Consider the following 25211-nt stretch of genomic DNA (forward strand, 5'->3'; position numbering starts at 1 on the left):
ATGAATTTGAAACGACACGAGTAGAACGTCCTTCTTGCATAAGTATTTTTTCCAGTTTATTTTGGACTTCTAAACATGTAGTAAGAAACAAAAAAGTAAATAATTGCTTTCTGGAACAGGAACAGTCGTACAGCAGTAGCTCTGCCGTAACTACTGACACAACCTCCAGGATGCTCCAGTGCAAACAAGGCCCCCGCAGCACAGCCCCGATGCCACCGCTGCGGGCTGCCCGCTGTTGGTACGGACACTACGCTTCTCCGCAGAAACACGAAGGGGAAACAACCCACCAGGAGAGAGTATTTCACCCCAGCAAGCGCTGGCCAAATCCCAGCTCTGCCAATATACAGCGGCAGCAGGCATTAGCCAAACAGTTTTCTGTGAATAAACATCAGCTTGCCCGTCCATGCGTGGATAATTATGGTGAGTTAAATTGTGTACATTGTCACAGCTGAGGGAAAACCACCTTTGCCTCTCCCCTCACCCACCTGTGCTCCAGAGGACCCCACTGCAGCATAAGGACCTTTCAGACTGGGGTTTTTATTGACTTAATTATCTGCAGCCTTTCACTGTGGCCAGGTTGTCTTAAAAAACCACAAGCATATGTGGTTTTGTTTTCTAATACTTGTTAAGCATAGAAGAAATTGCTTGCTAAAAATTCTTCATAATACTACACACCAACAGGTGAATTCCCGTTCCTTACTGGCAGGCAGGGCAGTCCTGCAGGTGGGGAGCTCTCAGGCACTAAGGATCTCAATGGGAAAATTCCCAACCCTCCACTCAAACCACTTTAAATGCCCCCAAGGACCACCTTTCCCAACTGTAAAATAAATTTATACCGAACCCTAACAAACAAGCATTCCAGGTGCATTAATCTGCAGTCCCAAACCTTTTCAAATTCTCAGGGGGAAAAGAAAAAATGCCATCTGTGATGTGCAGCAGCAATACCGCCCGGCCGCCCTGCATCACCACCCATCGGCCTCTTCCAGCCCTTTCTGCAGAGGCCAGTCTCCTTATCTGCGTGGACAAACGGGAACGCTGCGGCACCCAAGCAGCTTCTCTGCAGACACCCCGCAGAGCCACAGCAAAACCAGATCACAAACCTCCTGATCGCTAGGCAAACGCTCTGTCCATTCACCTATGTTATCCGTTACACAAGTAAAAGGTAACGGCTTTTGTCATAAAATGACAAGGATATCGACACTCGAGGCCGAGTTCTGCTCACGCTTCTCCCCTCATCTCATATGTACTGTGGCATAAGAGCATCCTGCCAGGCTTTGTGCTGCTAGCCCAGCGAGTGAGAGCAGAACAATCCTAAATGGAAACCTGATCTGGGCACAAACGAAAGCTACCATCAATCGCGGGTCTCCCACCGAGTACCCAACCCACGTGTACAAGCGTGTACTGGGAGAGACGGACCTTGGAAAAGCATGCTCAGGCAGCATCTTAGGTCAGAAGACAGCAAAATGCCATCCAAGAGAATGATCAGATTTTAACTAGCTATAGCAAAATACGTTTCTGGGAATATTGCTGCTCAATAGCTCAACACTGGAGCTGTTACACCACAGATAAGTACCATTCCTAATCCCTGCCGTCAGCCAAAACGTAAGAAAACATAAGACAGGAACCCTCTCTGCAGCAGATTCTACCCCATTTTTCAGCGCCCCTGCCCAAGACTGACTTAAAGGGAACACCATCACCTTTTGTAGATGTGTTTGAATCACACACACACAGGAACCCTCTGAAAGGCCCCACAGATATGCAACAGAAGTATCTGTGACATTAAATGCATTAGTCTGCCTACTGTGCTTTCAGTGAGTGTTTGAATTACCCTTGTCCTGATTAGAAGAGCTACTGAGAGCATCGGAAATCATCACTAACACCTTCCTAGCACGTATCAGATCATACCGCAACATTTCGTCAACGATCATTAAGATACGGTTAACTGCTTCAGCAGAGACCTTACCTGATGACCGACGCTGCCTTGGATGTCAGAAATGATAGCAGAACCTCTCTTTGCTACCGTAATAGCAGGAGCTATTCTCCCTCAGCCATAAACAGATCATCTTCCATCCCAGCAAAGTGGGCTGCAGAACTCTTCTCCCTTTCAACACTGAGGACGATTTTCCTCCTGTTTCATCAGGCAGCAGAAGCAATCATCTCCGTAAGCAGCAGCTGACACCTATTTGCTAGGTAATTGCTGCAGGGAAGGGGATTAAGCACGCCCAACTCCCTTCTGGGGGTAAGGCAAAGCCCCCCTCTCCCCGCTGCGACGGGAGGGGGGGGCCAGCCAAGCCGGCCGGACCGGGGACACCAAGGCTAGTTATCATCGCATGGTCTGCCAGAGAAATGCCACAAAGTTCGCTTTAACGGGTTCTCTTGTCCCTTCGCTTTTATTAACGCTTGTATTTTTTCATTTTAGGTACGGTACCACTTACCTTTCTTCCTTTTTAAGCACGACATTTTAAAATCGCATGATTTACTGACACAAAAAAAAAAGCTTTGCGGATTGATTCTTACCTCAGAAGTGCCAATTCCACATCATCCCGTGGCTTAAGAGAAACACACGACACCCAAAACTTTGCACTGTTTAAACGTTATTTTATTAAATATCTTCAGTTCAAGGTTTCATTGTAACAAAGCTATGAAGGTTCTACCAACATTCAGACCAAACAAACAAACACTAGCTAACTTTAATTATTTCTATGTCATGCAAAAATTCTGCATCAAATGCCTTCCATTTCCTGTTTAAAATGTGATATTTATAATATATATTATATAGATGCTTATATTAGCCCCGTAAGAGAACATTAAGAATGCTAAAGGTGTACAGCTGTGTTTGATAATGGCCATACCAAGCTAAGGTTCTCATTAACTTAAAAGGAAACAAAAACAAAAAAACCCAAAAGAGAGTTTGTCTCCAAGACTGTGCAAAACCAAAAAAACCCCAACAGTTCTGTTCTTTTTAAATTTTCTCTGAAAGCTGCAGATGCGTAATACAGAGGGTTTTCTTTTTAATTATTAATAATCATCAGGTAAAGAGGCAAGGAAGATCAGACCTAAAGAAGGCATGCATAATGTTTTGTATTTAGCTTTTTAAAATGGCATGAGAATTGTAATCTCCTGTTTGCTCTCTCTTTGTGGCTTTAAAAGAAAAAAAATCTGAATAAAATAGCAAGGATTTTCACTTTTCCAGTTCACTCACTGGCTTAGTGCTGTCTTAAAAATGTTTTGAAATAATAAAATCTAGTGTTTGTCCCCCTCTGGGTTCAAAACCCACGCTCCTCCCTGGGGTGGTGGAGGGAGGAAGAAAAAGGTATTTGCTCAGACCGGTCTGGGAAGTGTGGATGGTCATCGCCTTCATCAGAGGTTGGCCGATCCGGTCCCGGTGTGGGACAGCATCTCTAATCAAGGCAGCAGGGAGCTGTTGGCTACAAAGCCACAGCTCCACTCTGTGCAACAGCTTCTCTGTTCTGCGTTCTGTTCTGTAAGGATTAAAATTCCAAATTGCCTTTCTTCTCCTCCGTAGTCTGGAAAAAGGCTGCCTCACACTTAGTATGCTGTCAGCGTAATCATCGCTGTTACTCCCGGGAAAGATCCGGAAAATGCTTAGGGACGGACAGAAACAGAGGTGAAAGCCCATCCCAGCGTCTGCAAGCAAAGCCTTCCCTTGGCCAAGACAAACCCTACCGGGATTTTCTTCCCGGAGCTAGGCTCCCTCCTTGGGAAGGGCAACACCCCACTTCCACGTCCCCCACCCAGCACCTAAAGGGAACGGATCCTTTGGTGGCAAAGGAAAGCAAGGAAGGTGAATTGGCCCGAAGGACAAACGCCAGCTCAGGCGTGCTAAACCCCCTTCCCCGCCACTTCACGAGGGATCCTCTAACCCCCAGAGGAACGCGGGGAGGTGGCCTGGAGGCCTTCAGCTACGGTTAGCGAGGTTCTGATCTGAGAGCTTGCTGTGTTACAGCATCACTGTAAAAAATAGAAAAATTACCCAAATAAACACTAGGAAACATGACACTTACAAACATCAGATGGGTCAGTGGTGGGGAGAAGCACCTGGCTGGGGCTGCCGGCTCCCACGGCCGTTTCACGCCGAGAGCAAACACATCAAACAGGAGGCCAGGTAACCCCTGCAATTCTACGGGTGCATATATTTCAGTATAAAAAACACACGCTATTTATGCCTCATATAGGAGTGTATGTGCAAGTCTTCATGAAGAACGTAACACTAAGTTTTTTGTCTGCTTCCTAAGGAACACGTGTTCTGCAGCTCTGTGGATCCCAGCTATGCTACTAGAAAGGAAAACAAAAATGGAAAGTCCCATGCATGTACCCTCTTCCTCTGACATCTCTGCTCTTAACGCAATGCTTTTTTTTGGTTTGTTTTGTTAAATTAAATAATCTGGCTTCAAACCTCCATGTCTGGCCAGGTAGTGGCTGTTTCTAAAACCATTATCTCTGAAGAGCAAGCTTCTATTTAAGTTATATTCACTTAAACCCATTTTTTTTAATCCCTACTTCCACCTTTAGTTTTAAATCAACATCCCATTTTCTGTAGTTTTTTTTTTTTCCTTTTAAAAAAAAGAAAAAGTCTGTTTTGGGATCCAGCAGCCGAGCGACCAGCTTTCCATAGCGTTCTTGCTGTGCAGAAACCGAAGAAACAACTCAGGCTGAAGTCCGTCTGCCGGGCAGCAGGACGAGAAGCGCCCGCTCTCCCTCGAACCCCAGTCTTCACACTGGCTCCTCTGGGGCCTCCTCGCCACCTCGCACCGACTGAAGTCGCAGCACAGCCCGAATGCGATGTTAGCTCCCACCGTGGCTCTGCGGAGCACAGTTCAGCCATCCGCTGCTCAAGCCGCCTCCTTTTTTGCTCTCCCTCTCTCTTTCTCTCTCCTTCACTTTTGCTTTCCCCCTCACTTCATTTCTGAAAGATGTTCCAGCTGCTGCCATTTTCTTAGCCCTGGGGGAGGGGGCACGTTGGATAATCTGTCATTTATTTAGCATTACTCCTGTTTTTTATAATTTTATACAAACAACATGTCTTTTTTTTTTTTTAGATTTAAAAACACCTTCGTACAGCAGAAACAGACACGATGGATCCATGGAAAACAACAGAAAGGCAGTGCCTGGAGCATCAGATGCATGCAGGGTTTCGTGCATTTGGCTGCTGCCTGTTTGTAATTTGTATTTATTTTTTTTTAATGTCAAAACAGACATGACCATTGCTGTCACTCAGGCACTCCAGAGCTGCTTGCTAAGAAGATATTGCCCTCCAGCTGAGTATCTCCACAAGTTGCTGCAGTCAGGAAGAGGCAGTGTCCACCCAGAAAGAAGAGAGGAGAACAGGATGGAAGGAAAACAAAGCCACACATTAGCTGTACATAATTAATGGAACACATTTTCTACAGGCTAATTATCTGGTGCAGCCAGAAACCCCTCGTCGGGGCAGCACAGCCTGGGGCTCATGAGGAGAGCCCTGCAGACGAGAGGCACACACCTTCTCTTCCAGGTGGCTGTGCGTGCCAACGCAAACCAACTACTTGCTAAAAGGAATTACTCGCTGGCTTGGAGCAGACCGGGGCCTGCTACCTACTCGTGACACATCCCGGAACGTGCAGAGGTTTCCCAAGGGGGGGATCAAAGCCTCTGGACCTGAGGAACAGTTTCTGCCTCACTTCCCACTGGCTTTTGCCTTGAACAGAAATATTTTTTTTTTTCTGTTTTGAAGTCTTCAGTAACTTTGTCTCTGAATATTCTTAATATTTAAACAAATGTATGAGATACCTGCTGTTTTGCAAAGCTGTGGCCCTAGTGACTGCCTTTAGCAAAGGCTCCTCCTAGCTAATCTTCTTGTGTCAAATTACTGGATTTATTTTGATCAGTTCTAAGTCTGGCATTTTTTTTCATATTTGTTTAGCATTGTCCTGCCATGAAAGTGTAGCCAAGATCATCTTTCTACCATTTCTGAGTTTGCAAATCTTTGTGGCAAACTCTCTTACTAGTCTTCTCCCTTCTTGGTTACTACTCTCTCCTTACACACAAGTCCCCTGATTAACCTCAAACTTCTTTAACAGCTGCAGTTTCCTTTTGAGGCAATTTACCCAAAGCTGACCCCTGCCTTCCAGGTGAGAACAAACTACTGATTCCTGTTTAATCATTCTTATTCATCTCACTCCTGCTTCATCCTTACCCATCGGCCAACGCTGCTCCAGAATGATTCCATGTGTTCAGATGGGGGCTGCCCACACTGACCCCACTCATAATCCCATGTGATTACACCTCCTTCAGAGCCCAGAAAGGCATGCGAAGATTTCAACTTCAATTTAGTTTATAGAGGTTTTTAAAATACTGTTTCAAGCAACATTTTGTGGTTTGGAAATGGCTTCGGGTCTGCAGTTTTCAGAAACCCTCCAGCACAGCCAACATGCCTCTTCCGCAGCAGCTGAGACGCTCCATTCCTAAGTTTCCTTGGAACTCCTAGGCATAGCCACTGAGCCATACTGATCTTTAACTTAATTTCTTCTGCATCTTTTTTTGGACTAAATCCAGCACAGAAGTCTCCCTTAACATCTCTGTGATGAAAACTGATGGAAGTTATTTTTTTGTTTCCTGCAAAGGCTGTCTCCTTCTCCCTGCCTTGCTCCCTGGCAGTTCAAGCTGATTGTCCAGCTCTCTTGAAAGCTCTCCTGCTCCCGGTGCCCCCAACGGGCTTTTGCTTTCCAAATTCCATCTGTGACCTCTGCAGTTTGCTTGTGATAGTTCACATTCCTTTCCATTGCCTTCAGTAGGGTTGAATCCCTCCCAACGCATAACAATAACAACTGCTCTTGGCTTAGTCCCGAGTAGTACACAAGACTAGGACTCAAGCAGCAACTATACTTGAGTGGTTCATCCTCAAAGCACCACATTAAAAAAAAAGCACATCCCCCTCTTCTGTGTTTGCTCTTAAACAGAAAATGTTCAGTAGAAAGGTCCTGAGATTAAGAACCTTAGACCTTTTAAATGAACGTGCCATATACTTCAGCATAAAACGAAAGGAGGCAGAAAGACTTTGTATGTGTAACTAAAAGAAATCAGTCAGCCAATAAACAAGAAAGCCTAAATGCTGCAGGATCTGCTGTCCTTCAGAAGCAAGCAACGATTGCTTTTTCGTGTCAAATTTTATAATCAAAGTTTCCTCCAGTGCTGAATTGTGGCAAGCTAATTGGGGGATATTTTAAATCCTCCGATATTACTATTCGTTTAGATTTTTTTTCTTTTGAGTTTTCTCAACATTGTACACCAAATAGCTTCTGCTAATCAGAAAATCGGAAGTAAAATTTATATGAATAAGTCTTTATCCTTATGGCACAGAAATTGTGCTGTACAGATTTTACAATATCCTCTCTAGAATACGATATTCTCATCAAAAAGGTTCTCTGAAACCACCAGTGTGTAAAAGTAGATCCTTGACAGCTGGGAAACAGCGACCCTGTGCTCAGCATGAGATACTCCTCCTCTCGGCCCTGGATTAGCGCTCTGTCCGAGCGCAGAACCGCGTACCTGGGAGGAAGCACTGCTGCTACAAGGGTAGCTCGGCTCAGGAGCGGCTGTCTGGCACATAACTCCGGTTTGTCAGGAGTGGCAGACAATCCTGCTGAGTCCGGAGGACAGGGCTTAGTGAAAGCAACACCAACTGACGCACAGAAGTTTTTAGCCTACAGACAACTAAAAACGGTTCCCTCGCAGCCAGCTAAACAGCCCTGAATACTGAATCCCCACTTGCAGCAGCCTTCGCTGCATGTGTGACACGCTCCCTTCCCTGACCACCCGTACCCGTATTCGATCCTCACTGGAGAGGTGCCGCAGGAGCTCCAGAGCAGTGGTAGTGGACATTCAGCCACTTGCCATCTCGGCGGTGCCAGACGCGCGTCTCTTCGGACTGCGTGGTGCGGGGCCGGCCTTGGCCGTCGATGTACTGCGTCAGGCGGATGTACGCAATGCAGGCAGCATCTTCTCCGATGACATGGACGTGGGGGTTCAGGATGGTGGTGTGTATCGGCTTGCTGTTCTTCGACAGTACTGGCAGAACACGCAAAACCATCAGCTTCATTTTACTGCTGAGAAGGAACAGCCCCCGCATCCCCCAACCTCTTTTGTACTCTACTCACCTTCCACTGGACTCTGGGATACAATAAAAAGGTGCTCCTGCAATTTTCCAGGCAAAATCCGAGCAATTCTTTCCCCTGTCACCTGTTCTTCTCCTTAGGAACTGCGCACTTATCACTGCCTAGAATCCCCTGGCCCCTTCGCTCCCCCTTCTTCCACAAAGCATACTCGCCACTTTTTCAACCTCAGTGCTGCTGTTTCTTCAGTTACAGGAAAAGATCTTTTAATCACAGAATATCGTTGCAAAGGACTTAATAATCAGGAGATCTTTAAGCCAGGCCTGCATTAAATATGAGCAAGCCTCAGAGAAGTGTAAAAATCGCTCCAGCACAGGCTCTTGAGAGAGACAAAGCCTCTGCCATACTTAGAGTGCTAGGAACTCTCTGTACTAAGGACCTAAAACAAATGAACAGCTCAGGATTTAAATTTCAGTTATCTCATCCTGTGGAGACATCCAGGAAGGGAGGCAAACCCACCAGTGTAAATGATAGCATTTCTCCCAACTCTTTTTCCTGCCCCAGGCTGACAAGGTGACCCCTGTCCCACGTAAGGGGTTCACTAGGCGTTAGAGATCTGAAACCGCCCAGGGAAAACTCAAAGCAAGGGCAAGGCTGGTTTGTGCGTGACTATCTTTATGCCTGACCATTCAGTACATCTACCCCAAACATACGTGTTGTTTCCATCAAAACACGCTCATTTTTTCCATCCCTGTATCAGTAGGAAATCCGGTGCCTCAAACTCCTAAAGCTCCTGCAGTCCATGCTTACAAAATATTTGCAGCAGGCAAACTGTATCCCTACAGTGGAGGGATTTGGGGGTTAGAATTGAAACCGTTGCTGAAGAAGGGTTTTGAGAGCAAGCATGCTGGCTCTTACGAATGCATCATAACCCATGCACAATCACGTTCGTGCTGGTTCTGCCAGCCAGTAAAAACCAGGGCAATTTCCTCCCCCAAAATGCAGCATAAAGGAAGATTAGAGAGACAGCTGGTGGTGTTACCAAATCTACCCACTCACAGTTCTCAAAGTAAAACTTATGGAAATCCATTCCTTCCACCAGGTTCCCCAGTGCTTCAGGTTCAAATGAGGTCAAGCCAGGATCACAGATTTTTCTGCAAAGAAAAGCACCACAGGCTTACAGTCTGCGCTTGAGCCCCAGGGCTGTTTACATAATGAAGTGCTCCTACGGCAACTGACTCACACTTTGTGTCCACCTAACTACTTCCCTACTCCAAGGAGTAAGTTCCTGAAGGACTCAGTCTAACTACCACAACACGGAGTCGGTGCTAGCTGGTATTTCACATCAAACAAACCTCTAAGGTTTCTGGTTTTTCTCTTCTTCTCTTTTTGCCCATCTCGCTGCCACCCCCCTTTCCTTACACAGCCAGGACATTTTCCTTATGTCGCTCCTGTTGCTGTTCGATACCTGACTGCTACCTGATGTTCATTTAGAGAGCTCTACCACATCCTTACTCCTAATGGATGGAGACTAAAACGCGTAAAACTCTTTACCATCCCTGACTGCATGTCAACTCCTCACACCCAGGAGCCGGAACATCACATGCACACAAACCGGTAAACAACCTGTACTTACGTGTAAGCCTCAAAGTCTCCGTTGTTGATGGCTTCTATCAGCTGCTCTGTTATCTTAATGATCTCCTGCTTACGCACTGCAAACAAGAAGAAAAAGCAATTTCACTGTGAGCAAGACTTCAACGCGAATACAGGGCTAATGGGTGCTTCCTACAAGCAATTTGTGGAGCACCGTTAGTCTAGATCTCATCGGATGCTGCTCCCTGCATTCTGGAGATATGCAGTAATGACAGCCATCCGCATGAGAGAGCAGGGGGGCAGTGGCATGAAAGGGCAATGGTGATCCCATAATGTGGGGAGAAGGGAAATAAAGATGTCATATTCAATTTTTTTCTTCTCGAAAGGTCTAAGGCACCAAAGGTGTCTCCTGAATGACAGCCTGAGGTGCTCCTGGGGAGTCTGACCAATGAACGTCAGTGAACCTGCCAACATGCAGCACTTTAGATGTGGAAACCCTTAACCACAGCAGTCATATACAAATGGCCACCATACAGGTCGAGCCAATTGGAAAAAGTCTCCCAGCAACTTGCCTATCACCATCACCAAGACCTCAGCTACTACGAATGCTGCAAACAAGCTACTGGGACACATAGGGATGACTTCTGCAAGCTAGAAAGACAACCGCAGCAGGACGGATGGGTTGGATGAACAGGTCCTAGCTATATACTAGCGCGCACTCCGTTTCCCAGGCAGTTAGCTTCTGCCGATCCCCACGGCACGATTCTTTACAGCACTCTGACAGCATTGCCATCAAACCAACCCTGTATGCTGGACCTTAAGATGGATGAAGACAGGGGCCAGCTGTTCTTTGGCCCCTCTCTGGCCAGCACCTCTGCACTCTCTTGTTGTGGTTTCCCACAGGTGACTGCCCTGGCCTCATCCCCTCTGAGGTGCTCCATCACGTGCGCTGATCTCAAGAGTCCTTAGCACTCGCAAAGTTTGGGTCGGCTCTGTTAAATGCAGTTCTAGTTCTATGACTATCTGTGCGCCGTATATATGCCTGAGCCTGTACGCACACCCTCATATCTCTTCAGCCTTCCCCACACTTTCCCTGTAGGCAGACTATCCTGCACATTATACAAACGTAATGGTCCAACATTACCTTCAATATTACCAAATAATTTACAATTCCTACCACCAGAAGTGGAATTTATTGGCCCTTAGGCATCTAAAACGCAGGTGTCTGAAATGGAACCAGTCCTCTGACTGTTCCTCCTTTAGGCCCTGAAAGAAGCAGGCACCTGTGGAAGTCTCACCTGAGGCATCTGGGATGCCCATCGTTAGGGGGATGGTGTTTAAATCCAACCTAACACCTTTAGATGTCCAAGCCAGGGAAGCCGAATTCCACTCCAAATGCCAGAAGACGCTAGTCTGAACCGCCCGCCCCCAGAAACTTCCACCCACGTGTGCATCTCACCCCACCATTGATGAGCGTGGCTGAGGAGCAACAAGGTGATAACCTCACTGGCTACGAGAGACGCCTGTGCCCACTCTGGAATCAGTTTAAGGAACTATGCTACCCAGCCAGCCACCGAAATGTCTCAGACTGGGGACAACCAGCTCATCGTAGTGAAGGAGCTGGTTTTCCCATGCAGGCTGTAGACATTTCCACACGTCCAAAGATGTACACAGGGAACGGATCAAAGCGACACAGCGGGCTACGCCTACGGTGAAAAACATCCTTACAAGCCAATCCTCTGGAATTGCTTCCGCACGAAGCAGGGCTGCTTGCTGGAGCTCCCTCCCACGCAGAGCACACGCGAAGGCGCGCAACGGCTGGAAGACGGAGCCCACGGGAAAGGCTCCCTTTGGGCCCACGGAGGAGATCCGCATCCCACGGAGCCTTGTCCAAGGGCCACCCTCTCCCTCCACGCGAGACCACCCCATCGGACCGCGCTCCTCTGCTTGCTGTTACCAGACGGCCCGAGGACCGGCACGGAGGAGCTAACCCCGCTCTCCGAAGGCCCGCCAGCACGCAGCAGCCCGGATGCGTAACGCGTGGCTCCGGGCCGCCCTGCTGAGCAGCCCCGGAGGCCGCACGGCCAGCGGGAGGCCGCGGACGGGTGTTTTACCGGCGACCCGGCCCGCTCCGGCCCGCCCGGACACCGGGGCTGCGCTGAGGGCCGCGGGGGGCCGGGCCTGAGGCACCCCCGCGCTTCCCGCGCCGCGGCACTGCGGCGCCCCCCGGCGGCCGCGCCGCTCCCTGCAGCCGGCGCGTTCCGCCCCTGCGTGACCGGGCCGGGGGGGAGGCACAGAAGTGAGGAACGGGGCGGGGGGGGAGCTTTACATCTAGAACTAGTAACTAGTACGAGTTGCACTACTCCGCTACGGCTACCCAGCTGCTAACTTACACGGTGCACGGTTAAGTACAAAGGGAACTACTGGAGTTAGCAAAGGCTCCGACCGAGCGCGCTCTAACTCCAATGTCTGCCCTGGGCTGTCCCAGGCAAGAAGCTTCTCTTCGCAAGACTGCGTAGCTGCAAAACAAACGTAAGTGTTAAAACAATAAACAAACGGACAAACGCACACCAAGAAAGCAAAAACGAAAAAACCAGCACAGAAGTAGAAACGCGCAGGCACAGCCCCAGCCCCCCGCCAGCACGCAGAGACGCCCGTGTCCCGCCAAGCTCTGCCCGCTGTCCTGGCTCTGGCCCGCGGCCGGACACTGCGCAGCGGGGCCCAGGCGGGCTCCGGGGCACGGGACCCCTCACAGCAGTCCGAGGGCGAGCTAGACCGCTGGTCAGAGCGGTGACAGGGCAGCACCAGGGCGAGTGGGAGACGGGAGTGGAAGGGAAAGAGAGCGGGGCATCCACATCACCGCACGTCTCAGCTCGGAGGGCAGCGGGGTGGGGGGTGCTGCCCTGCTTGGCAGAGAAGCCATCAGGCACTCCTCAGGGTACCAAGCAGCGCCTTGCCGCGAGCAAGAGGAGGGAGTTAAAAACCAAACAGCGGTGGACAGTTCACAGCAAAAAGGACTTCAGAAGAGATCATTTCCCTTCCGTTCGGGCTGGGCAAAACACCTTTCCCACTGCACCTCACCAGCCAGCAGTTTGACACCCTTGGAGCTACTTCAGAATCAATTAACAGAGAGGCTCCGAGCGCTGCATTGTATGAGACATGGGTGCTGTGTGCAGGAAACCAGGGAAGGACAACGGGAAGAGAGACGAGGGCATGCCTGCTCCTTCCCTCCCACACCGACCTGAACTGAACCAGACACTCCAGATGTTCCCAACTCACACTAAGGATCCTCCCCTATAGCTTCAAACAGTCAGGCAGCCAGCACGCTACGTCTGCGTTGGGGAAAGGCTGGGAACCCCACCTAGGCCTTCTCCAGCCTGCTACCTGTTTTCACATCCATTTTCAGAGTTTTTCAGCCATGGGCTCCTCTACGGAGGCAGCCAGTTCCAGAGGGATCAGGCAGAGGGTACCCCAACTGACAGACAAACCAGAGTACCAGCTACCTGAGACAGCAAGAGACACACGCAAGGTAAAGTTCACAGCAGAGAAATGCCCCTCGGAGCCAACGTCATCCAAGGATTTTCAGTCAGAGCACCTGACAATGGATTCAGAAATGCTGAGGGGTCTGCCAGCGGCGCAGGCTCCCTCCCGCAGCATCCCTGAAGCAGTCTGTAGAAACCGCTTTTCGTTCCTGCTGGGCTTCCCGAGCAGCATCCGCGGCCAGGGTGCTCAGGCATCCTCGACAAGCGAGACCGAGTTCAGCCTCGCGCATCCCCTCCGTGAGCAGACCTGCTCCTCTGACCCCATTTACCACAAGGAAAACTCAGAGATGCAGAGCCTCGCCCGAGGAAACCCCGCACGGCAGAGTCTCTGCAGAGAACTCCACGTCTCGCCCAGATGAACGCGAGGGAACGAAATTAGCTAAGATACGGTTCTGTTGTTTTTGGGGGTTTTTTTGTGTGGTGGTTTTTTTTGTTTTTTTTAAAGGGGAAGGAAAGGTTTGGAAACTTTCCGTGTGCAAAGGAGGGTATTTTGCAGGAAGGGAGATGATTTCTTTTTATTCTGGAGTACGGGAAATGAAAAAATCAACGTTCTGGAAGGAAGTTGAGGGAAAGAAAAATCTTGGGGGAAGGAGAAATGGGAAAGGTGGAGGGAGGGGTGGGAAAAAGATGCCGTGAAGCACTGCACCCCTGGACTTACTGGCTGAGAAACAGAGAGAAAGCTGGGACTGCATGGACTCAGTCTGTGTTTTGCTCTCACTGTGCCTCCGTCCTTCAAGCACTGAGCTGCCGTCCCCGGTGGAGAGCGGGGGAGCTAGCATGGCAGGGAATTAAAACACAAACACAAACAAAACACTCAAGTTCAGTGAATAAAAAAAGAGAAAGGAAACAGGAGAACATTAAAGAAACCACAATGCTGGGCACAAAACATGCAGGAGTATCCTCCAGGGCAAAGCCAAGTAGACAGCTCTACAGCGTGGACCTGCTGGGCAATTCAGAATGACACGGGGACGGGGGGACGCTGCCTTTAGTCCCACCACTGTGGAAACGCCACATCCCTGAGGCGATGGCCACTGCTGGATCCAGACCGTGCCTCCTACACCGCTGCAGAACAGAGCTGCGGCGCCTGTTGCCTATGGACGATAAGGAGCTGGCAGAGGAACTGCACGAGCACTCGCCTTTCCCCAGAGTCGCGGCGACGCAGAATGCCGAGAACTCCCACACCTCAAACCTTTTGGTCTATCTAGCTTTGCTTGAGTGCTTGCTTAACTCGAAACACGGAGGGGCAGGAGTTGAAAAGGAATGCTGTGAACACTGCTACGCTTAAAACTGAAGCGCTAAAATTACCAGAGCTGGCCACAGTACAAACCATTACTGTGCAAGCTCCTTCCCTCCCAATCACCATTAAAATGCTCCCTTCTATTAAAATCATAACAAGATTCTCTAACCTCTGCCAAAACAAACCCCTCGGTTTTGATCTGCAGCAACGTAGTCCTGTACAATTCTTCATAGATTTAGCCCTGGCCGGCTGCCCTCCTTCCCCCCCGCCACTGTTCCAGTCCTAGCCTTCCTCTTCTCCCAGCACTCCTATTCCCTGACTTATGGGACCCAGTGGCTCAAGTCTGGGGCCTCTCCTGAACAAAAGCTGCCAAAGGAGCCAAGGTTCTGGACAAGTACCTGTTCTGGACAGACATCCAGCGGAGGTTAGATAAACCAGCTTCATTACCACACTACCAAAACCATCCAGTTCCCCCAAAGCTAGGTTCTTAAACCACAGACTGCTCTTTGGCAAAAAGGTGGGAGTGAGAATACTGTCCTGTAATGAGGGAAGGTCTCATCTGAAACAATCTGTGCTGCAGAGCTCGCTCCCTCCCTCACCGGCATGCGTCTCTGCTCCCCGTGACCCCTCAGAAGAGGAGCCAGCAGCTTGCGATACGCCACGGGAAAAGCATCAGAAACCAGCCCAGCTGACAGAGGTGACATTGCCGCTACGCCCCAGGGCTGGCACTCATTCTTCCCTGGATACATAACTCAGACTGACGACAGGGAGCATGAGAACACCCCTGCCTCAAAATGCGAACTATTCACACATTTGCCTCGGAATGCGAACTGCACTTGCCCATCCCAAACCTGCTCATTCAGGAAAACGTCTGCTCATCCTTCCTTAGGGAGGTCAGCAGAAGGACAGCTGCTCAGACACCACCAGCAGATATGGGATTCGCATCTCCTCCATTTGAAAAGTTTTAAAAGCACAGAATATTTATGCTACGGTCACTGAAAAGTGTGAAATGTCTTCTCAGCCTCTCCCTCCACCGATATCTCAGTCAAGGACACGAAAAATCGTTTCCAGAGACAACAGGCTGAGAATGTTCTTCATCTTAGAAACAAAAATAGACCCAAAGAGAAAAAAGTAAGGAGGGAAGCGTGTGCATGTCACTAAAGAGACTGCCAGAAAGGGGGGAGAAAGGAGACCAAGCAGTAACAGAGAAGTTTCAACTCCCTGTAACCTACAGGGAAGCACAAAAACACAGCCAGACTCCAAACCTCAAGGGACTGGTAGGGATTTTCCACGCCTAGAAATGGACTGGAGATCAACACATTCTGATATTTGCAAGAAAAAGAATTCCAGCTCTGAGACAAAAAAACAGATTAGCTCAGGGCAAACAGCGTTTGTACACCACAGAGGCCAAGTCAGCTGGTTCCCCAGCGCACGGTCCCACTGTGACGGGAACAACAGCGTCACGGCGAATTTAGGAACCGAGGCAGGCACAGAAATCTGGGGAGCTCGATGGAATCTCCAGGATCCCCTGCCTGCACTCAGCTGTGTTAGAAACCACAGGCCAAACACCTACCTTTCAGATCCTCATCTTCAGTCGTGGTGTTGCAGCTCTCTGTGGAACCCTGCACGGCAGAACAGAGCGTTACCAGGCACCAGCAGGCAGTGGCATGAGCAAACGGTTTGACTTGTTTGTGCGGGAAGGTGGGGAAAAGCGCAAAAACATTGGCAGGGGTGGCAGGGAGAGGATGATATGAGGAAGATTTGGATGGAAGCAGGCCAAATATTAAGCAAAACTTTACAGCATCTCTGCTCAGCCTTTGCGCTTTCAAGCCGTTCAAGCCGTCCACCCAGAACTTCTACCAGGACAGAAATTACCCAACTCTGTCAAATGAGATCAAACGGGAGCTGCTTCGGTTTGGAAGAAGAATAGCCAATATGAAGCTAAGGGAGGGCTCCTAGGCTCTCTCAGAGGAACAGATCTCCATTTCCAGAAGAAAAAAAAAAAAAAAAGCGTGTAAGTGCCTGTATCTTCTCTTCCACCCCACATACTAAAGAGAGTGGCGACTACACACCGCAGCAGGAAAGAGACGGTAATATTTGAACGCCTGTCCCTGCTCAGCCTCTTCCAGAGATCCACAGCCACACAACACAACCCTTCCAGTCTACTGCCCGCAGTATTCAGGAGCATGCTACAAATCAGACGGCGGAAAGGCAGAAATCGAAATTGGACACACGAAGACGAGAACGACAAGAGAGAAGCAGAGGTTCCTCTGGCAACGCTCCCATCCCTTACCTTTATGCCATCTGTAGCATTATGGACAACGGTGGTTTGAGGCTCCTAGGAAAGGACGGAAGAATCATTAAACTCTGGGTCTAAAGCATCCTCTCCTTTCTTTTCACTCCCCAGCAAGTGGAGAAAAGGTGACCGACATAAAAAGAAACCAAACCACAGACTCCAAACAGCACACGTGTGCTTGCGTGCGCGCACACACTTCCTGCACAGAGGGTTTCCTGAAGAGAGAGGCTGCACTAACAGCTACCGGCGCAAGGAGACAAAGTCCCCGGCTCCCCTGCCATCGCCCCAGATTCCCAATTTGCCTCCAGCGAGCCGGGCTGGCACCAACGCCTGACGGCGGCCGAGCAGCCAGCCTGCACCATTCCCAAAGCAACGGCCCCTCGGCAGCATCATTGGAAAGTGCTTCTGGAGAGGGAGAGGAAAGGACAACACTGGGCTGGGGCCTTTGTCTCCTGGGTTTTTTATGAAAGTTTGCGGGGTGTTTTACCCTAAAAAAGGGACATTCATAATTTCCGTAATAAAAAGGGGATAAGCCGGACCATCTCAATGCCTCTCAGAGAGGAAGGGAACGGGGCTGTGAAAAAAGCACATTTTTCTAAAAGTCTCTAAAATGTGCTCCAATTTCAATAACAACAATAATTACTGATTTGGAAAGGCTCCCTCAGTATCAAAACCATAACGAACAAAGCAGAAAATTATGAATTGTCCCAAGAGCCCTTTGCCCTCCAGCACAAAACAAAAGCGTCAAATCGCACCCTCCCCAAAAAAGCCAAATCCACCTCTTCAGAGACACACAACGAAGCGCAGCTACCAGGCCTACGGGTGCTAACTAGCTCCTGCGCTCACCCCTTCGCTATGGGGGCCGGGCTGCAGGATCCCGCAGCATCTCCTCCCAGCGCCGTCACCCGTGCAGGACCGGGGACTGCGACAGCGCAGGGATGGACGCTCCTCCGCCCCCCACCGCGCTGCTGCCGGCTCTTCCAAGCACAGAGGCACAGCGCACCGAGCTGTGCTGTGAAACGTCCCAGGCACAGGGCACCCGACGCAGCCCGCTGCGCCCAGCCCAGACGGAGGATGCCAGCCCAGCGAGCTGCAGAGGACCAGCCAGACGACTGAGCAGGCCAAAGGGGCCGTCAAAGGATTCCTCTAAAATCCCTTTCCCTGCCCTTCCTTCTGTGGTGTCCTGAAGTCCACCCGCCATTTCCCAGGTGTTGGGAGAGCGGATGGAGCTGGCCACTCTCTTCTTCCAAAGCAGCCTCCCCAAAGCCAGCAGGGACAGCTGAACGGGACACAGGGAACTATACAGGGATGGCACAAGGGGAAGTCCAGGCAAGCTGCGCTCCCCGCACCCACCCGCAGCTCTGCTCGGCACCCCCGCCCCAAAGCCTGTGAGGCTGTGATCGGGCCCCACCGCAGCACAGGAACACAGACAGAACAAAGCCAAAACACAAGCTGAAACAGAGCAGCACAAGCAGCACTCGGGATGGGGGGGAAGGAGAGAAGGGGAGAGAACAGAATCAAAATTAAACCAAAAAAAAAAAAATAGCAGTTGGGGAAGATACCATGGACGTCTGCACTGGGGGTGTTTCTTTTGCAGTGCTTACTATACTGGTTTTGTTGTTGCTCTGTGGCTGAGACAGAAAAACATGGTTTTAGTCACCCTGCCAGGCAGCAGAGGCAGCAAGAAAATGACAGTATTGCTTCAACCCCGACCGTCTCCTCAGACCCTCCCCTCCCCACCGGCTCCATCACCAAGAAGAGCGAGGGAGCGGGAGTGCTGCCCGGGTCGCAGGACAGCATCCTTCCCTCGGAGGCAACAGACGTTGTCGTAAGGGATGTACCAAAACCCAATGTGCATGGACTGCTGGAGCTCAAAGGAAGGGCAACAGAAGGGAAGAGGGAGAGCCCAAAGGGATGGGGAGAATCCTGCAATGACCACCACCAACAGTATTTGGTGAAGAAGAATGAGAGACGGCAACAGTCCCGAGAGAAAGAGACTACAGAAGTGAGAAACACGGGACAAACGGGAGTCGGGTCAGAGGAGTTCCAAAGTGTGCAGATGTGATGATGCTGAGGGTCCCAGGGAATCTACTGATGCACGAAAAAGTGTCGTCAGCCCTAGAAAAGGTGGAGAAAATGTGAGGTATGGTGTGTTGTGTCCCTGCTGTGACCTGAACAAAGAGACTTCAGGACCAAAACATGGAAAGGGATGGGGCTAGGATGCAAGGAAAAGGCCATGTGGTTCCCGAAGCGGCAAGTCCTCTGGAAGGTGCCCAGTAGTTTTTAATCTTTCCCCTCTTCAGTCTCTCTTGTAGCTGTGGTAGAAGAATAAAATCTCCGTTTCCTGCATTCACACAGCACAACACTGAGGCAGTCACCAGCTTGCTGCAAAGAAACGTCCCATCGAGTCACGCACGTCAGCTACATAAGGAACGAGCAAAGTCTGTGTTTGCAGGAGGACAAACCTGTGCCCACCGGTATCTAGGTCCTGGCCCATAAATCCAATCAATCGTTGGAGAATCAGGCCCACAGTTACCGTGTAACCCCACACCAGGTATACAGCTCTCTTGCTGACAGACACCAGCAGCAATGCCAAAATCTGCGCTGCAGGAGCCTTGCTCGGACTCCGGTTTACAGAGCAGGGGCAGTGGATGGCAGCTCACTGCAGCTGCTCTCCATCCCGCCCTTCTCGGGGACTGCAAAACATCAGGCCCTTGTCACCCAGCAGCCGCCCCAGGGAACGCAGAAGTCCCATGCTGAGCTGGGAAACATTTGCCACAGGTTTAGTTACGTTAACCAGAGATAGATCTGCGAGGCTGAGACTTCGCACACATCTACTAACACTTCAGGTTTTCTTCAAAGCAGCACGCCTCAGCTTAGCCATCCCTTTTGGAGAGGGAGAGAGGAGAAATGGAAGAGGAAGATGGGGCAGGCGGATAGGGGAGGAAGCAGAAAGAGAGGCAGGAATGAATTCTTTAGAAGTCCATGGGAAAAAAAAAAAAGCATACGACACACTCATCCCCAAAGCTAAGAAAGCAGAAACGCTTCATAAATTGCTGTTTACTGCCTCTTCCTACACATCCTCGCACTGTGCTAAGACTTTGGCCTTCCAAGGGCTTTGCTTCCTGCATGGATTTCCAGCCTGATGGCAGAAGAGATGACAGGCTGCTGCAGATGCCAGAGAGGAGCAGATCAACCTGAAAAAACGAATCCGAAGCCATTTTGCGGCGTAAACACAACCAAACTTCTGGCAACGCCTGGGCCCACCCCTCCACACAGCCCCGAGGCTCCCGTACTTCTTCAGAAACAGGGAACCTAACGCAGAGAGCTGTCTTCCAAACCTCTTCCAGCGAGAAGAGCACAGCCCATTCTTCTTAGTCCACTGGGATAAGAAGATTAAGTTAGCATGGAAGCAGCTATACAAAAATACTTCTGATTTTTTGGAAGGCTTTATAACTGAGCCCAAATGGGAAAAAAACCCAAACAAAACCGAACATCCAGGGAGCCACTGCTCTGAAAAAAAAGTTGACAGCGGCTTGTTGGGTGTGGGCTGTCACCTCACAACATGTAAACCCAGGCACCCCTGCAGCAGAGAGCCCACCCTCGCGCTGCGCTGAACACCCAGTCCATCCATCACACTCCTCCCCAGCCAGCGGGCCGAAGACGACCGAGTATCACGTTCGTTAGTCCAGAATCACCTAGCATTTTACTCCAGGACAGAGTCCCAAGGAAACAAGAGGCAGAAGACTTCTCCCAAGCATTTTTCAGAGCTCTTTCTCAGTGGGAGGTACCCGACATGCTGAGCTTCTCACGCACGCTCGTGTCTGGTGACCATCGAACCAACTGCCCTTCCCTGGAGAAGACCGGTTCAACCTTCCCACCGCCGCAGGTACCAGTTCCTACCCCTCCTTCCCCTCCCACTGCCAGCCAACAGCACAGGCGCTGGGCAGGCTACGGTCCTTGGTCACTCACAGCGGTACAGCTCCAGTTAAAAGAGGCCAATTCACCCAAAAAGGTGCCAGGCCCTTCTTAAAAACATACGTAACAGGGTTAGTTTTGGCACAGCAGCTGGCAGCGCTTCCTGAGCTAGACAAGAGACAGACAGACGGGCACAAACAACACGGAGGGTGCGAGAGAAAGAAAACAGACCAGTGGTCATATCGCTAGGGACGCACGTTTCCAGCCAACTCAAAGACAAGAAGTACCACCACACGGGCTGTCTCTGGTTATTTAGCCACCTTCACTGCGTCCGTGTTTTCCAAGGCTCACGCTTGCGCGGTTCACACATCCCAGCTGCCTTAAAACACCACGCAGAGGGAATTGAAGTATTGCTGGCAGCGGGCAGCAAAGAAAGGCACCAACGGCAGAGCCAGCTCCTGCCCCGGAGTTTCATACAGGCAGGGCTGGTGAAAAGTCAGTCCCCAGCATCAGATCCAGCAGTACTTTGGGATTACTTTTTTGTATTGACATAGTTTTAAGCTGTCGTTGAAGGAGAAAAAGGAGAAATCTCTTCCAGATCACAAAGAAACAAATTATTCTGCTTGCTCAATAACATTCCTGTTCCTACCTGCAATAAGGGAGAAGTAGTATTTTCTGTTCTTTTTCTGTGTAAAGGAGATCATGCAGTAACAAATTTTTGTACTTTAGTTACTGCTCGTATCTCAGCATCAGAGACAAAGGCATCATCTAACGGGCTGTGTACGACTCCTTACAATATGGCACTGGCCAGTCTTCTCTTTGCTCCCTCGAGAGTGGATTTGACTACTTTTCTGACAGATTCTATGGATGTCAAACACCTGGACGGATGCAAAAAGGAAATGAAGGGGACAGGGGAGGCAGTTACCGGGTATTTGGTCATGCTGGGAGACATGAACGAGATCAGGACAAAAGGAAGTTTGGGATTATAAAGGCTCTGACAAACCTTTTCAGTAAGTATGCTAAAAAAAGAAGTGACCAGCAGCTCTGAGCTGCCCGGCAGTGCTGTGCCCACACATTTCATCTGAGCAGTGGAGCCCCATCAGTCTCTGCCACATTTGGAGCGACTCCCAGTTTGCTCTACACTGCAGGGCTCCCACCAAGGATGATGGCACCAACACCAGGCAAAGCACCTGCTCCTCTTTTTGGCACCTCTGCAACAGAACGACAAAGCCCCATGTCCAGGCAAGGCACGCACCCGCTCCGCTGAGCCCAGGAGAACCGCTGCCTTGCTCCGTCCCACGCTCGGAGCAGGCAAGGGCAAACCGCATTGCCAGCAGCTGATTTTCTGCGCAGAATGGGAACTGTATGACTGGCTGGGGGGGGGCCCTTTCAGTGAGGACATGGACCTTTCGGTGCACGATGACCCCCCCCCGCCACCGCCCCCCCTGCACAGACATGCTATGTAGGGTGATGAGCACAAGCCGAGCGTGCATGGCATGAGAATGGCGGACGCACGAATCGCAGGCAGCTTACGGGAGGTGCTCACCATCAAATGCACACTGGAGCTCGACTTCCTTTTCTGGACACACCATTGAGAGAGGGAAAGAGAAGGGAAGAGAGGAGATGAGAAGAAAAGCACAGGAACTATTCACACATTAGTGTGCCAGCCAGGGCCCCTCTGCCAGTAACGCTCCCCTGGGGGCAGATTTCAGCAGCAGCAGAAATGCACAGACACGCGGGAAGGCACAGAGAGAAGTCACCATTAAAGAACACGACTACACATTCGGGGAAAGGGTAGGGTTGAAGACCCCCACCCACTCAAGACACCGAGGTCAGGAGACAGGTGCCCCACACACTGACACACGGAGAGGAGAAGAGAGGGGAATACGTATGGACAAGACGTGGGACGCAAGGGGGTGCCTCTGCGAGCTCTCCCACCTTGGAAAACCACGTAGCTTCCGCGGCTACAGGGAACAGTGAGGCAGAAACCCCCCGTCCGCTCACTTCTGGAGGAAGCAGAGGTGTCTGTAGCTAGCATCACAGTGTAGGGAGGAGGGCACAACAGGAGGGGCGTCCCCAAGGGCGAAAGCAAGCAGAGGGCACTTCTGTGTGTAGCATGAGGAGGAGAAAGGCTCCCTCACGCAGAAATTGGGGCTGACTGGGGTGGCAAGGTGCACTCACGCTCGGGCATGGAGGAAAGGCAAGACAGACAGAGAGGCACTCTTTGGACATGCTGTTCTATGCCGCTTGAGTAGCATAGGACAGCACATCCCAGCCGCAAACCACGATGGCATGGGCTCAGCTACACGGCTCTGGAGTCCTGCAAACCACCAGAGCCCACCTCTGGAGCAGCCCTGGAGCTCAGCACAGGCCATGGAGTTGTACCTCCCCGTTTCATACGCTTACTGAGCCCTCACAGCTTCCACCCTGAACGCTGCCTTTGTCCCTGCTAGCCCCATGTCAGGGTTCAAGCATACACACATATCAGCACATGTCTGAGAGCAGAAGCGCCCACTTTCACCTCGCACCCAGAACCACGTTCCTGATCGCACCGTGCACCCCAGCATCACGCAGCCACTGCACGAACAGACTCAAACCAGCAAAGCCGCTGCCTCCTCTGGTCTTTCACTCCAGTGCAGACTCCGAACGCTGATCTGCTCAGCATTTGGCTTACAGATCTGCCACTTGATGGAGGCATGACACAGGGCTTGCCACAAACCTGTGACTCCTCTCATCTTCTGTTAGGACCATTTCGCTTCTCCACAGGCTTTTCCTCAAGCTAGAGCTAAAAAGGATGTACCATTTGTGCATAAATACAACACTTAGGCCACCAACAACCCAGAGGAATCCTCGTACCCAGCCTACAACAGTGAATTTTTAACTGGGAGAAGTGGAAATTCGCACCAGCTGCAAAACTTCTCCAAAACCTCAGGTTTTGTTTTTAATGTCTCCTCTGAGTTGCAGCAGACAAACAGAGGCTATACGGATACGGCAGGAAGACAGTTTCATCTGAAGCTCATAGAGATTTCCAATGAGTTACAGAAAGAAGAAAAGGGGCAGAAAATGCAAAGAGACAAGCAAAAGGTTCAATATGAAAGGCGAATCAAGCAAGCCATAAGGAAAACCATCACCCTCCTATATTAGAGGCACAAGTAACAATGACACGGGAGGAAACAGAACCCTCTGCAGATCAGAATTCAATTAGAGCACAAATTAAATTTAAAACAGTGTTGGTCTATTAACATGGCATGATGTATTGTAGAAAACCCAGAAAGCACATTATGACTGGCTACTGTAATAACAGGAGGAAGAAAAGCTAGCTGGCCATTGTGAAAAGGGTGGGGAGAGAGGTCTGTGTTAAGACCAGAGCATCAGAGAGCTATCACAGCTCAAGACAGGTCGGATAATTCTAATACGAGGCACTGGCAGTAAGTGCTAAAGCACCCAAACTTCTTAAGTCAAAGCACACACAAGGGAATTTCTAAAATTAGATCAGTGTCTCAGTCTTCCCTGTAATGGCTGCATCAGAGCCATCCACGTCACCTTCCCACGGTGACGAGCTGAATGAGCAAAACTTGTTCTTGTTCTTATAATGCGACTGCAACTTAACAAAGTAAATAAGACAACAGAAGTTTAAATACAGAGTTTTCTTTCCCTTCCATAACACAGCTACATCTCCAAGTATTTCTAGGCAGTGCAGAGATGTCTCAGGGAATGCAAAAAATTGTTAAAGGCAGAGAGATGGCCACTATGCTGAAGTACCTCATGGATCATTTCAAAGATTTCCCTACACCTGAGCGACAAAACATTCTCCCAAAGCAGTACGGACAACAAACCCAGGGATGAACGTTTGTTAAACCCTCGCAAACCCAGGGATGACTGGTTGTTAAAGCTCTATTTCTGTATTTGTGTGAATTCAGGTGTTCATCTCAAAAGAGGAGCTAAGTGTCTGCAATGAAACTTAAGGCAGACTCTTCCTTTAGGTAACCACAAGCAGAAGTCAGCAGGTGACAGAAAACAACCTGAAGCATCCCTGTCCCTTCAGCACAGCAGCAATACTAGAGACGGCAAGTGTAAATCCTTCCAAGCACCTATAGAAAATCCAACACATACTGGAAGATGGTATAGGAAGTCGAGTGATTCCAGGCAAGGTCCCATTCACAGCTCTGGTCACTTCACATGGAGATCTTCTCACAACAGTTCTTTGCATTTCTATTTTCTCCATGCAGCTCTCTCCCAGTTCGCTACCGACAGTGCGTTTATGTTAAAACCTCATGCTCGCCACAACTCATATTCCTATACAGAATATAGCCAGTTCAGGGCTTGAGGTAGGGGAAAAAATGTTGAGCTCAAAGCAGCTCAGTGAGAGGCAGCTTGAACCAGCAGATGTGAGGTCCTATTTCTGCTTCTGCTTTAGTCCTTTTGTCTGACGCTGAGCAAATAATTTCGTCTGTGTCAGCCTATCTTCCCTCTTGCCCTCTGTCAGCTTCTCTGTTTAAATCGTAAGCTAAGAGGGA

At 50.0% G+C, this 25211-nt stretch overlaps 1 protein-coding gene across 13 annotated transcripts in view; it reads right to left on the reverse strand.

The window, feature by feature from the left end:
• Positions 1 to 2577: 2577 nt before the first annotated feature.
• The window catches only part of CAMK2G (calcium/calmodulin dependent protein kinase II gamma), a 117421-nt gene continuing 94787 nt past the window's right edge, over positions 2578 to 25211 (reverse strand). The window contains exons 14-23 of one of the 13 annotated variants that reach the window (XM_075422884.1): positions 22241 to 22273; positions 18339 to 18407; positions 16774 to 16818; positions 16054 to 16102; positions 13902 to 14015; positions 12095 to 12220; positions 9745 to 9820; positions 9168 to 9262; positions 7819 to 8064; positions 2578 to 4963 (exon numbers count right to left, since the gene is read on the reverse strand). In XM_075422884.1, coding sequence (XP_075278999.1) covers positions 7832 to 8064; positions 9168 to 9262; positions 9745 to 9820; positions 12095 to 12220; positions 13902 to 14015; positions 16054 to 16102; positions 16774 to 16818; positions 18339 to 18407; positions 22241 to 22273 — 840 coding nt within the window. In that variant the 3' untranslated portion in view covers positions 2578 to 4963; positions 7819 to 7831. Of the gene's footprint in view, positions 5300 to 7818; positions 8065 to 9167; positions 9263 to 9744; positions 9821 to 12094; positions 12221 to 13901; positions 14016 to 16053; positions 16103 to 16773; positions 16819 to 18338; positions 18408 to 22240; positions 22274 to 25211 lie in introns of all 13 variants that reach the window. The other 12 variants (XM_075422883.1, XM_075422885.1, XM_075422886.1 and 9 more) reach the window with 12 other exon arrangements.

The sequence above is a fragment of the Opisthocomus hoazin genome, chromosome 6 (genome assembly GCF_030867145.1).
Source record: "Opisthocomus hoazin isolate bOpiHoa1 chromosome 6, bOpiHoa1.hap1, whole genome shotgun sequence".
Lineage (NCBI taxonomy): Eukaryota > Metazoa > Chordata > Aves > Opisthocomiformes > Opisthocomidae > Opisthocomus > Opisthocomus hoazin.